This window comes from Arvicanthis niloticus, chromosome 8, assembly GCF_011762505.2.
Source record: "Arvicanthis niloticus isolate mArvNil1 chromosome 8, mArvNil1.pat.X, whole genome shotgun sequence".
NCBI classification, from domain to species: Eukaryota; Metazoa; Chordata; class Mammalia; order Rodentia; family Muridae; genus Arvicanthis; species Arvicanthis niloticus.
In genome coordinates, this window is record NC_047665.1 from 65,997,965 (window position 1) to 66,011,160 (window position 13,196).

Consider the following 13,196-nt stretch of genomic DNA (forward strand, 5'->3'; position numbering starts at 1 on the left):
CCCCTCCTCCTCCTCTTCTTCTTCCCCCTCCTCCTCCTCCTCCTCCTCTTCTTCTTCCCCCTCCTCCTCCTCCTCCTCCTCCTCCTCTTCCTCCTCCTCCTCTTCTTCTTCCCCCTCCTCTTCCTTCTCCTCTTCTTCTTCCTCCTCCTCCTCTTCTTCTTCTTCCCCCTCCTCTTCCTCCTCCTCTTCTTCTTCCTCCTCCTCCTCTTCTTCCTCTTTCTCTTCTTCCTCATCCTCTTCTTCCTTCTCCTCCTCATCCTCATCCTCATCTTCCTCCTCCTTCTCCTCTTCTTCCTCCTTCTCTTCTTCCTCCTCTTCTTCATCCTCCTCCTTTTCCTCTTCTTCTTCATCCTCCTCCTCCTCCTCTTTCCTCTTCTTCTAAGCTTTTTGGTTGATTGAGTGTTTGTATTTGCCCATGTTTTTCTCAGGCCTTGAAGAGACCCAGTTTTCATGTGGCACTTTGTACAAACCTTAAGTTGATCAGCTATACACATGCTCTCTCAAATATCTCTGCTCCACTACTGTTTGGTAACAAGGCCAGTGACTGAGACATGCTAGCTCACATCCATGAGTAAATTTGTAGCTGCAGGAGCTTCTTACCCACCAGATCTGAGATGAGTCGGATATACACACTGCTAAGGCATCTTCTGGATCCCAGAATTTATTTCTCAATGCTACCCTCTGAGTGGCAGCACTCCTTCCTTAAGAAACAAGACTAGCTTCACAGTAAGGGAGAAGGTACAGTAGGCTGCCAACATAATTTTTGACTATCAGCCTTTAGATCAGTAGTTTGCAACCACTGTGGTTTGCAACCCCTTTGGGAGTAGAATGACCCTTTCATAGCAGTCACATAAGATCACCTGCAAGTCGGATGTTTACATTAGGACTCATAACAGTAGCAAATGGTTATGCAGTAGTAATGAAAACAGTTGTATGGTTGGGGGTCATCACAACATGAGGAATATATTAAAGGGCCATAGCATTAGGGAGGCTGAGAACCACTACTCTGGGTGATTCTGGAAGAATGAGCAAGGGAGATTTTTCTTAGTAAGAGAGCTGACCGGTGAAGAAAACACCATGTTTCTGTTCTCCCATGCAGCTGATGGTGATTTTCAATTTCTCTTCATTTTAAATGATAACTCCCCCTTTATAAACATCAATTAACTCAATAAGTACTTTATTAACAGCTTTTCTGTGACCAGGTAGACCAATAAATTGGGGTAGACCCCAATTCAGAGTAAAGTGTTGTTATCCATTTTATTAGTAATATTAATCAGTATATCTAGTTTCAAAATAAATTACTTAATTATAGTCATACTGTGAAATTGTGTTCATATTAAATAAAAGCCTTGAGATTGCATTTTTGCTTGGTCTTTGCCAGCTTGCCACAAATTTCAGTGTCAATGGATCCAAAAGAACCAAAAAAAAAAAAAAAAAAAAAAAAAAAAAAAAAAAAAACCAAAAAAACAAACCCCCTTATTTTGTGATTATTTCAAACAATAAATTTAAAAATCAGGTTTTCTGTGTATCATGCACTGTTTTCAGCTTCATGGGATATAAAAGGCTAGAACTGTGTAAATTCTGAGCAGTGATTTTGGATAATTTTACACACACACACACACACACACACACGTGAACTTCAAAGCAAAGCACGAAGCCGATATAAGCAATATGAAGAAGTAGATAACTGTCAGTCTTACTGAACATGTCAATCATGTAGACTTCTGATCTCCAAACTTGTCTGGAGTCTCATACATCTGTAAATAAGGCCCTTTTGATTGTGAGAACTTCAGGAATCTACATTCTTTTTAGCCAGTATGCCAAACTCTGAACAAAAATGTTTCCTAAGGAGATGAGAAAGACTGCCCCCCCCCCTTTAGCATGAATTTAAATGCTATGGCATGGTAAGTCAGTACAAGGCTGAGATAAAATACAAGTGAAAAGACTGAACAAGAGCAAGAAAAGTGTGAGATCTGGGGATTTGACAGACAGGTCTAGTTAATTTGTAAGTTAATGATGCTTGTGTTTATCCATTTAATCAATACCTACTTAGCACCCTCCACCACTGTTTATCTTGGGACTTTGAGAATGGTCATAGCTCCCTCCAGAGAAGCACAGCTAGGGTGCCAGACTGCAGTGACATTGGTTATCTAGTTTTCCTTCTTTCTTTGTTTTTCTTGAGTCAGGTCTCACTATGTAGTTGTGGCTATCCTGAGCTCACTTTGTAGAGCAGGCTGCCTGTAACTCACAGAGATCTGCCTGCCTCTGCCTCCCAAGGGCTAAGATTAAAGGTATGTACCACTGTGCCAGGAGATTGTTGTTAATCCACTACCTTTGAGTCCTGAGTAGAACTGTTAGGCCTACTTCAGGAGATCACATAGGCAAGTTGGGAACCCATCTCCTGCGGCCAGCTGTAACATGGAAGTATTTTCACATCTAATTTTGACTTAGAACTTGGATTTAAGTGAATAATCATGGTACTATCTAGAAATAGTTATATTCTAGAATCAAAAGATTAGGTTTTTTTGCTTTGGTTTTTATTTTGTTTTTAGCTTTTTTTCTTTTAGTTTTTTGAAACACAGTCACACATGTAGCCTAAACTAGTCTTAAATTTACCATGTAGCTAAGAATGACCCTGAATTCCTCATCTACCTCCCCCTACTCCTGAGCCCTGGGATTAGAAGCACATATCACCATACCTTGCTAAAGTTACTTTTAATATTGCTGTTACTATACAGAGTTATGTTAAGCACAACTACATCATTAATTCATATATGGCCAAAGACACAACGTTTGGGTTGTGATCCTTGAGCGTATTCTCCCACCCCTAGTCTTCACATTCTTCCTGTTTGAATGCAGAAAACTAGGCAGCACTGAGTCTCACATGTTCTGAGAGTGAAGTTCAGAGTGATGAGGTAAGTTCTTGGATTTGATGACTCTGCCTCTAAAGTCTACTATTTTATTTGCATACATAAGGCCTGCACTAGGCATTAGTGCCTCTCAATGGGTATTAGACAGAGGTCCTCTCTTTGAATGGACAGATTAGGAAAATGCACTCCACTAGGAGGATACAGCCTTTCATCTTTTATCTGTCAATCATCCCCTGACTGGAGCCTTTGAACAATGCCCAGAATGTCTAGAGCATCATGGGAAGCTCAGTTTTCATTGACCTCCGCTTTGTGATGATTACCTTTACAAATCTCAAGTAATGTTTACTCGCTCACTTGCACACTTGCATTCCTTTGTCTTCCCGGTGTGAAGTGAACATTTTCTCTATCTCCCTTACAAAAGAGATGCCTAAGATTAAATGGGCTTCAGTACTGATAATAAGTACACCATTAAGCCTACATGAGACCTAGTGAAGAGAAAGCCTAGGTTCTGAGGCACAGAACTTCATAGTTTCTTTTAAAGTCCACAAAAAGCCCTTGTTGGGGAAGTCTGAGTCCTATAAAATCAGGTGAATTGTCTTCTACTCTCCATTCTTCCTAACTATATGAGTTGGGATTTAGGCCTGATCTGATTGATACCAAATCGGTGCTCCTTCTGCCATGTTGACTCCATCTCTATTTCAAATAACCAATTGTCAGTTATAGACATTCATATCATACAGTTGTAGTTTAGGATAAGCATTGCTTGGATGGAGAACCTGTCCCAGAAGATACTGCCTGTCTTGCTAATAGGTGATGCCTTATGATGCTTCATGTTGACTGTCACCTTGACAATATCTGTCTATAATCATGGAAGAGACAAACCTCTGAGCCTGCCTATGATGGGTTATCAGGATTAGGTTAAGTGAACTGTGGAGATTCTTTAACTATGGCTGGCACCGCTTTACGGGCTGGGGTCCTGAACTGAATTAAAAGGAGAAAATGGATAAAGCAACATCATTCACAGCTCTCTGCTTCTTGACTGGAGATGAAATGCACCCAGCTGCCCCACAATCCTCTGCTACATAGTCCCTACCGTGAAGGATTATACTCTGAAACTGTGAGCCCAAAGAAACCCTTCCTTCCTTACGTTGCTTGCCATTGAGTATTTGATCATGTCAACAGAAAAGTAATGGCTACAGAGCCCATAAAAGTGACACCATTCAGAAGAAGAGGGGTTTCCTTGGCTAATGGAGAAACTGAAATGGTAAGAGCTATATGAGGAACAGAGGTAAAAGCCAAGCCCCTGTCTTTCAGAAATATCATACTTTCATCAGCAAGATAGCTGAAGCATTGATGTGAAAATGGCAGCGAGTCATCTTGAAGGCCAGCATCAGCAGACAATCACTTGGCAAAGGCATAAGAGAAAGAACATAGGATTGGAAAAGTCCAGTCTATCCTCCTCATGGACACTGATCCGTCAAAGCAGAACCTGAGATAAGGATTTAGTGCAGGCTGTATTTTGGGCCAGAGTAGTTTCTTATAGACAGAAGGAAAAAAAAATCCAATTTAAAAAATTCCACAAGGGTATGGGGTAAAGTGAAGTAAATTCAACCAGTTTGAACCAATTCATCCTGCTCCCCCACCTCCCAAAAATATGTTCTGGGTTTAGTGGATGTATGTAGACTATGAGAGCCTGGAGCCAAGAGTGAGGGCCACAGGCTGTGACTTGAAGTGAGACACAGAGTATCTTGACATGCAGCTGAGATGACAAGGGGCATGACAGTATGATGCCGAGCCACAGAGGTATGGGCTACAGCCCTGGTTCAGGCCTCCCTGCCCAAGGCAGCCCTGGACAGATGTTCTTACAGCTGCAAACAGACCAGCCATCCAGGCAGGTGTTGAAGCCAGACACAAGAGGGCCAAACCTGGGTTTGACCATTAGACTCTTAAACTCTCTGGGTTGCCACCGCTACATGAAAATAGTGACAGTACCTGCCTCATAGGCATATAATAGGGATTCGACCTGTTGGGAAACTGACCCCAGAAAAAGTTATACTGACTCAATGGGGGGCTGTTTTAAGTGCATTTGTTTGTTTGTTTATATGTCAATTACCTGGCTGATGTAACCCTAGGTGATCTTAGGCATTGTTACAGGGGGTATAGGGCAGGGGTAAATACAGATCCATAGAGCTGAAACTTCCTGGCCAGCCAACCTAGCGCAAACTGTGAGCTTCTGGTTTAGCCAGGCCCTTTTTCAAGACAAGAAAGGGGAAATGGATAGAAGAAAATTATCATCCTGCTCTGACCTCTGCTTGTAACATATGCATAGTCACATATGTGCACCACAAGCTATGCACATACTCACATGAAGGAAGGAAAAACCACATACTTCACACAAAACCACATGATGGATGGAGGGAAGCAAGGGAGAATGAGGAAGGAAAGGAAGGAAGGAAGGAAGGAAGGAAGGAAGGAAGGAAGGAAGGAAGGAAGGAAGGAAAGGGAAGGGAAGGGAAGGGAAGGGAAGGGAAGGGAAGGGAAGGGAAGGGAAGGGAAGGGAAGGGAAGGGAAGGGAAGGGAAGGAGGGAGGGAGGGAGGGAGGCAGGCATGTGCTTTAGAAGGAAAATGATGAATCACACTAAGTAGTAGTCTGAAGTTTCCACACTCTGTCAGAACACTGAGCCCAGGGGGTGGTTGCCATGTTCTCTATGGTAAGTCTCATAAACATGAACTTGAGTTGAGTTCCTCCAACTCACTTCTCGAAGCCAGGAGAGCTTCTCACATCTTGTTTTTCAGATGATGAAAATCCTTGGGTTATTTTTGAGCAACTGCTATGTATAAGGCCATTTGCTTATTTATAGAAACAGGATGGTATAGAAACAAAAAACACATATATAATGCATTTATCATCTTTTTAAAAATAAATCACTCTTAGCCAGGCATGTTGGGATGAGCCTTCAATCGTGGATCTCGGGACACTGAAATAGGGGTGAATCAGTAGTTTGAAATTAGCCTGAGCCAAATAGGCTGAAGACCAATCTTTGATACACAGAAATTCTATCCTATACCTCCCCAACCCCATGAAAATAAGAGGAAAATGTCATCCATATTGGAAGATTTGGATGGGAGTAGTTGAACTTCCGATGGTACTGGGGAGCTAGGGAGTTCTTGGTCCCATTTTTATTTACTGAAGTCCAAACTAAGAAATAGTAGAAGAGTACTCACCTGAGGCTTTTTGAGAAAGCCTGGTCTCCTTAAATGTCCTTCTTGCCTGCCATAAACCATACAATCAAAAGTCACAGTCCAATGTGCCTGCCTCCCTCTGCCTCTGAGCTGGCCCTCTGACTCACAAGTATCACTTAATAAATGATGTTTGAAGCACAAAATTGATGAAGAACATTGCAGTTCAGCACATACCCCCAGGTAGGGGAGGGGGTCTGGGAATGCTTAATCTGCATAGCACACAAAGAAGTCTCAAATTTTCGTAAGATGACCAGCTCCAGCTGAGCTCTCAACTGATAGGCAACATTCACTGTCAGCTGTTAGAGCAAACCTGCTTCCATGTTCATCTGCCGTGTCCACTCAAGGCTTGACTGAAGCTCCAAATCTCAGCTTTGGTAGCTCTCTGGCCACTTATACACAAGGTTCCCAAATGCAAACTGCCCATTTGAGCTCAAAGAAGCCACAGAACCATAATTGTTTGGTGAAGCCCATATGTTTGGGACTCTTTGTTACAAAGGAAACTGGCATAGAACTTGGAAACAGGCATCAAATGTAATTCAACGATCTGACAAGTATCGCCAAAGGCTTAATATTGTACAAATATCATGTAGCATAATGATTTAAATATTTAATTTAAAATTATTTTACCTCTTACTAACCATAAATGAAGGGCTATTTTTTTTTCACAATAGTTCTGTGGAGTAATATGGGTGCTTCCTAGTTGAATTCATTAAAATGTTGTAAGTAACATTCTCATATCTATTGTGCCATGGACTCCATTAGACTCTACTGAAGCCTAGAAAAGCCTTCTTTGGAACATTTTTACATGCATCATATGAAATTTTGTATCATTATAAGTGAAATAATCATATGAGAATATACTTTTCAAACCACTATAAAGGCAAGTCTGTGGTATAGTAATATATGTACATCTTATTAGTACAATAAGTGATAAGACTAATGGATATAATTTCTATAATTACTTAAGTATTAGTAATGATAGCACTTTTCTAATACATTATCATAGAGATTTTCAAATATACAGTAAAGTTAATAGAGTTTTATGGAGCATACACATGTGTCGGCCCCTTTATTCTCCCAGAAAGGCTTGTTCTATGATGTGTCTGGTTCAAATATTATTGAGTAAATTTTGTGTTTTCCTGCGTCTCCACTTAAATCCTAAGCAGCTGTACGTATCATTAGTGAGAGAGGGCTGTAATTCCATTATTTCTGAGAAAAACATGTGGTTAAAATATCTGTGGTTGCTCAGTCACTGCCAGAGGTGGGATCACTGTGCTAAGGCTTGCTGCTAATATTTATAATTAAAAATATTTAAAAATAGCAGGAAGTTTAATGAGAAGGAAGACATGATTTCATTTCTATTTGAGCTCATAAACCTATGCATGTGTACACTCTTTGGGGTCTGAAAGTCCTCACTTTATGGATGCCCAGTATACGAACTATGTGAGAGACCACAGATAGGGTTAAATGTAAGCCAAGAATAAACACTATAGATATGGTCACATTAAAAAAATAAGTGCGACATTTTTTATCTATTGGCTTTTGAAGTAAAATTAATGGATTTAAAAGAAAAGGAAAACAACAAAGAAAACCTTTGAATATTCCAAAGTTATTGACTGAAAAGTCTTGACATGTATGTGAGTGTGCTGGGGTGGGGGCAGGAGGATGAGTGTGCTGGGGTGGGGGCAGGAGGAGTGCTGAACAAATATGGAGAAGCTTAAAGCAACAGAAATTGATTACATCATCATCCTGGTAACTAGAAGCCTGCTAATCCAGGGCAATGCTCTTACTAGCCCTTGCTAGTGGCTCCACAGAGAAACCTCTCCAGTTTCCTACCCTGCCCCTGAGGGTTGGGAAAATCCTGAACCTTCTTGGGGTGGTCCATGTAGAGCTGTAGTAGTCATGGGTTTGTCCTTCCCCTGGGTCATCCACAGCAACACCCTTCTGCTTCTGTGCCCAATGTCCTCTTTTATAAGGGAACAGTCATATCAGAGCAAAGCAACCCAAGGCCACAGGATCTAAAGGAACAGCTGAAGTGGGTGTGTCTGGAGCCCCATGGTCTGGTCTTTTATAGAAAGCAACTTCTTCTAGAATATTAAGCTTGTGTTAATATTCCTTTCATGGCTCTTTGAAGCTTTTAAATATGAGAATCCAATGCAAATCTAAACAAGTAATGTCTAACATTTATATTTTAACCAAAACATCAGAATCCAAGTTGCTTTATGCATTTTCAATACTATTGAAATTGTTTAACCAAAAATTGTATTCAAAGGATTGTTGAAACTGCATAACAGAACTGTATCCAATTAGTCAACAATAATTCTTGAGCAACCTGAGGTGCTGTATTCCCCAAGGAGAAAGTGTAGTTAGTCAACACAAGCCATTTCCTCAGGCTCTTAAACACAACTGGGCAATGAGATCTACACACACACACACACACACACACACTCACTCACCACATATACACATACCAACTACCTACCCACCTCACACACACATACACAGTCACATGAACACACACACACACTACATAAACATACACATATCACACACAAACTCACATACACACAGGTATACATCCACTTACCCCCACATCCACATTCACCCACCACATATACGTACATACTATACCACATACACTCACTACTGCCCCCATATACCATATCCTTACACACCTTACACTCATCACACTACACCTACACGCTCACACATGTACACACACACACGGACGGACGTATTACAAAAAAAGCACATGTGGATCCCACCCAATCCAGAATTTTAAAATATTATTTTGTGTCTACTCCTGCGTCTCTTTAATTTTCTCTTCTAATTTTGAATCTCTTCTAATTACTGTTAAAAATCCCATCAGTATCTCTGTTAGATTGTAATATAAGTGTTTTTGCTCGTTAAAAATAAAAGCTGACTAAAACTACCTATACCACAAAATCCAAAATCACTGAAAATCAACCTCATGAGCTTGTCATAATATATTTTCAATACATGTTAGCTGTTACCCTTTTTATAGATGCTGAATGCATACCAGACTCAGCAGAGATGCGAATCTTGTGCCAACAGTGTTCTTATGTGTGCAGGGAACTCTGTGATCCCTCTTTGTTTTATGCTTAATAAAAATTTATCCAAAAGAAGTTCTTATGGGGAACCCTAGAACATCTTATTAAAAAATAAGAACAATAATTCCTATGAATTATTAGAAATACTGGAACAGCATTGCTGCATGAGAGAGAGAGAGAGAGAGAGAGAGAGAGAGAGAGAGAGAGAGAGAGAGAGAGAGAGAGAGAGAGAGAGAGAGAGAGAGAGAGAGAGAGAGATATTGTGTATATATATATATCAAGGACTTCTTTAAAGTACACTGAAACTTGACAGACTCAAATCCATATGTTGTTTGATTTCAGCTAGGAGTCTAGAAAACATTCCTTTGGTTAAGTCATTATTGGGAGATAGTTGAATGTTAATTTTCTACCCTTTAAAGTTGCAATATCAATATGAATTGCTTGGTTCTGAATATACGGGAATTTATTTATGCAGTGCCTGGTATATCATAGATGCTTAAGAAAAGAGACCCTTGTCAAGTCTGAAGATATGTGACAGCAGTTTCAACATTTGGGTAGCTGAGACAGGAGGATCAGGAATTTACCCACAGCCATGGCCACATATTGAGTTCTAAGCAGGCCTAGGTGACATGAGACTTCATGTAGAGAAAGGAAAGGAAAGGAAAGGAAAGGAAAGGAAAGGAAAGGAAAGGAAAGGAAAGGAAAGGAAAGGAAAGGAAAGGAAAGGAAAGACAGAAAGAAGAAAGGAAAGACAGAAAGAAGAAAGGAAAGACAGAAAGAAGAAAGAAAGGAAGGGATGGAAAGGAAGACAGAAACAACAACAAAGAGAAAGAAAGTAAAGGCACAAAAATACTGAGTCCAAGGTCACCAGCTCCATGTCTCTTCCCAACCCCTGTCATACCCCATGACCTCAGTTTGTATACCAACATAGCCATCCTGATAAAAAACGAAGTTTTAATGACATCAAACCCCACCATGTGTTTGTTCTACAATGATTTTCCTACCAATCCAAGGGGCCATTAGAATTTGGAAGGAAGCTAAAGTGAAAAACAATACAGTTCTTTCCACCTCTGGTGTGGCTACTTGGCTTCCTGTGAGCAGGTTTTCTTTGATCAACCCATTCTCCTCTGTCCAGCTTCAGTGTAGTGCTGAGAGAAACAGAAGGCTCTGCGGTTGTGTGGTGTTGCACAGAGAGCAGGCCCACACTGTCTGTATAATCCGATCTCATCAACTCACACTAATCACTACTGATAGTAGCAAAATTTAGCCTGGATCTGCTTAGTTAATCTGGACTGACAGGAGGGAAGGGAAAGGGACACAAGGACACAGGAACAGAGGGACGAAAGCCAACACTCGCTTCTCGCCTGACTCGCGTGTCTAGAGCTTCTAATTTGACCTCCTTGGGGATTTTCTTTCTTACCTTATAAACAAATACACACCTGGTTGTCAGGATACCAGCCTTTTCCAGAGTGGCTCCACGGACAACAGGTGCCCTGCTGAGTCTTGGAGAGACAGAGACAGCGATGCTGACCTCCTGATGTTGCACAGCAGATACTTGCAGGTGTGTTGTACCTGAGGCTGTGTATTATTTATTGAAACTGAGCCCTCCAGTGTCTTTACCTCCAGGCAGCCCTGGAGTCTGGTGCTTTTAATATGGAGCTACCAGCAGCTGAGCTGCAAGGTTCGGGGATAGATGTCCCTTGCTTACGTTGTTTTTCTTGTCAGTAATTGCAAAGCACATCTTGAAGAGTGACCAGGAATGGCTATCAAGCATCTGATAAAAGGATGCCTCTATGATATGAGGCTTCTCAACAAAGATTCAAGTTTTCTTTCTTATGGGATTTCTCCACTTTGGTGCATATGTCAATGAAACTCAGACTCCATCTGTGGCCTCTTTGTACTGCGTGGCTATCGTAGTGACCTGACTGTGATGTGCGACTTCACATGCTTCATCTCCTGGAGGAAAATGGGGTATCTTAAAATGACCTGTCTCATTACCCATGACATCTGTGTCTGGCAAACCAGGCGACTCTTTGCATTTGGGTAACAAAGACATTTGGAATACATGCCACTCGATTTTCCATGTTGGTAAAACTGCTGTTGGTCACCTCAACCGTCCTGCATGTTGCCATGCTAAAAACGCCTAAGAGTAAAAATGTCTCCTGGGTAAGTAAGATGATGCTTTAGTATCTCTTAATATATTTTAAGCATCAGCACAGAATGTGAGCACACAACGACATTTAGTGGCTTTATGGTGGTAGGAGTGTTTGGAAAGACTCGGGAGCATTTGCTTTCGAAAACAGTATAAATATGAACTAACAAGCTTCTGCCAAATGTCGTGCCATGCTTGCTAAAATACGAACTGGAAGACACAGGAGCTCCAGGGTGTTTGGGGCATTTTCAAGCTGCTTTATCTTAGTGTACAGAGGCAGAATTTAAAAAGCATTCATAGAAAGTTAAGCCTTTGATTTTAAAATGTGTTCAGCTCCAAGGCCCGATAGCACAGATTTTGAATGGGGCCAGGGATATGGCAGATGTTAGGGTTGGATTGCAGTAGTCATTCTCTGAGATTGTTGTCAATACATTCCATTCCTTTAGGGTTTGTTTTTGGGTTTTTGTTTTTGTTTTTGTTTTTTTTAAGAAACATGCTAACAAAGAATATTTCTTAATTTTATATGCTTAAGCAATTTTTGTCAGTAACTAACAAGTAGGTCTAGTGAACCCTGAATATTTCAGGAATGGCTGGCATGTGAATCCTAATCAAATTTGACTGTGGAATATTGTCTTAAGGTAGTTTCTTACCAAAGATAGAAAATAGCACAATGGTTCTCTGAATGTGGTAGCTGTAGCTCTTCTTCTGTTATGGAAAAAGGTTTAGATTATTTTCTACTTGTCATTGATTTTAAGACATAGTCTCACTATGTCAACCAGGTTGGCCTTAAATGTAACAATCCTCCCTCAGCTTCCTGCGTGCTGGGTATATGTAGGCATCCTACCAAGCCTGGCTGAGGTTTTTTGGCTTTTTTAAAATACTTAATTCAAAGAGACATATCTTAATTTAAAACACAATTCTCATAGTTATTTCAGGCAAACTGACAAACGTTTGATACTATCCACCCTGAAACGTCTACCTTTTGCTTGATATTTTTGCTCTTTTAATCCTTCTGTCCATCCTAGCATAACTAAGGGCTGTGGCTCAGAGCCCCTGGCCAAGTGATAGCTTTGTTTGCATTCCTGCATAGATGACCTCAGATCTAATTCTCATGCTCACATAAGCTTCAGCACCTTCCCCTGCTCATAGACACTCACTAAGAAAGAAGTAGTTTCCAAAGAAGCTCTTCCCCTTCATCTGATTAATCTTCCTAAAAGATTAATTCTCCCGGGGCAGAGGCTCCACATGGAGAGGATCTCCCACGAGGACAGAGCTTGAAACATTTTACAGGCTTCAGCTGTCCTCCGTTTTGCTTTATTTCAGCACAATTATGCTAATATTTTTTGAAAAGTTCAAGCCATTCACTAACAATTTAGACCTTTTCTTCCAAGTAGTGTAAAATATACCCATCAGTGGAAGGAAACTCGCCTCTCTCCTGTTACTGTGAACAGCATTTGGAATTATTCATTCCATAGAGGACAGGAGAGAAAGCTTAGTGGTAAAGAACTTGCTATACAGGCATGAGGACTTGAGTTCTCCATCATGTATGCCAACTGTAGGGCACAGTGCCACTTGCCTTAAACCTCTATTAAAGAGTTGAAGACAGGAGGATGCCCTATGGCTTGATGGCAGCCAGTCTTTCTTAATCAGTGAGCTCTAGGTTTAGTAAGAGACCTGTCTCCCAAAGTAAGATGAAGAGTGATTGAGGAAGACACTCAGTGTCAATCGCTGATCCCTGCTCGAGCACATGCAAGCACATGCATGCACACATGCACACATACAGGTACACACACCTACACACACACACACGGACATACACACACACACACGTGTTCATGCACCTGTGTCTACAAGTGCATA

The 13,196-nt window shown here is 41.0% G+C and overlaps 1 protein-coding gene across 6 annotated transcripts in view; it reads left to right on the forward strand.

The window, feature by feature from the left end:
- Nucleotides 1-13,196, forward strand: part of Cacnb2 (calcium voltage-gated channel auxiliary subunit beta 2) — a 350,616-nt gene that overhangs the window by 137,286 nt on the left and 200,134 nt on the right. The window contains exon 1 of one of the 6 annotated variants that reach the window (XM_034509695.2): nt 10,505-11,350. The exons of the other annotated variants lie outside the window; for them this stretch is intronic. Within the exon in view, the coding sequence (XP_034365586.1) occupies nt 11,267-11,350 (84 nt within the window). The 5' untranslated portion in view covers nt 10,505-11,266. Of the gene's footprint in view, nt 1-10,504; nt 11,351-13,196 lie in introns of those variants that run through there. 6 annotated transcript variants of the gene reach the window in all.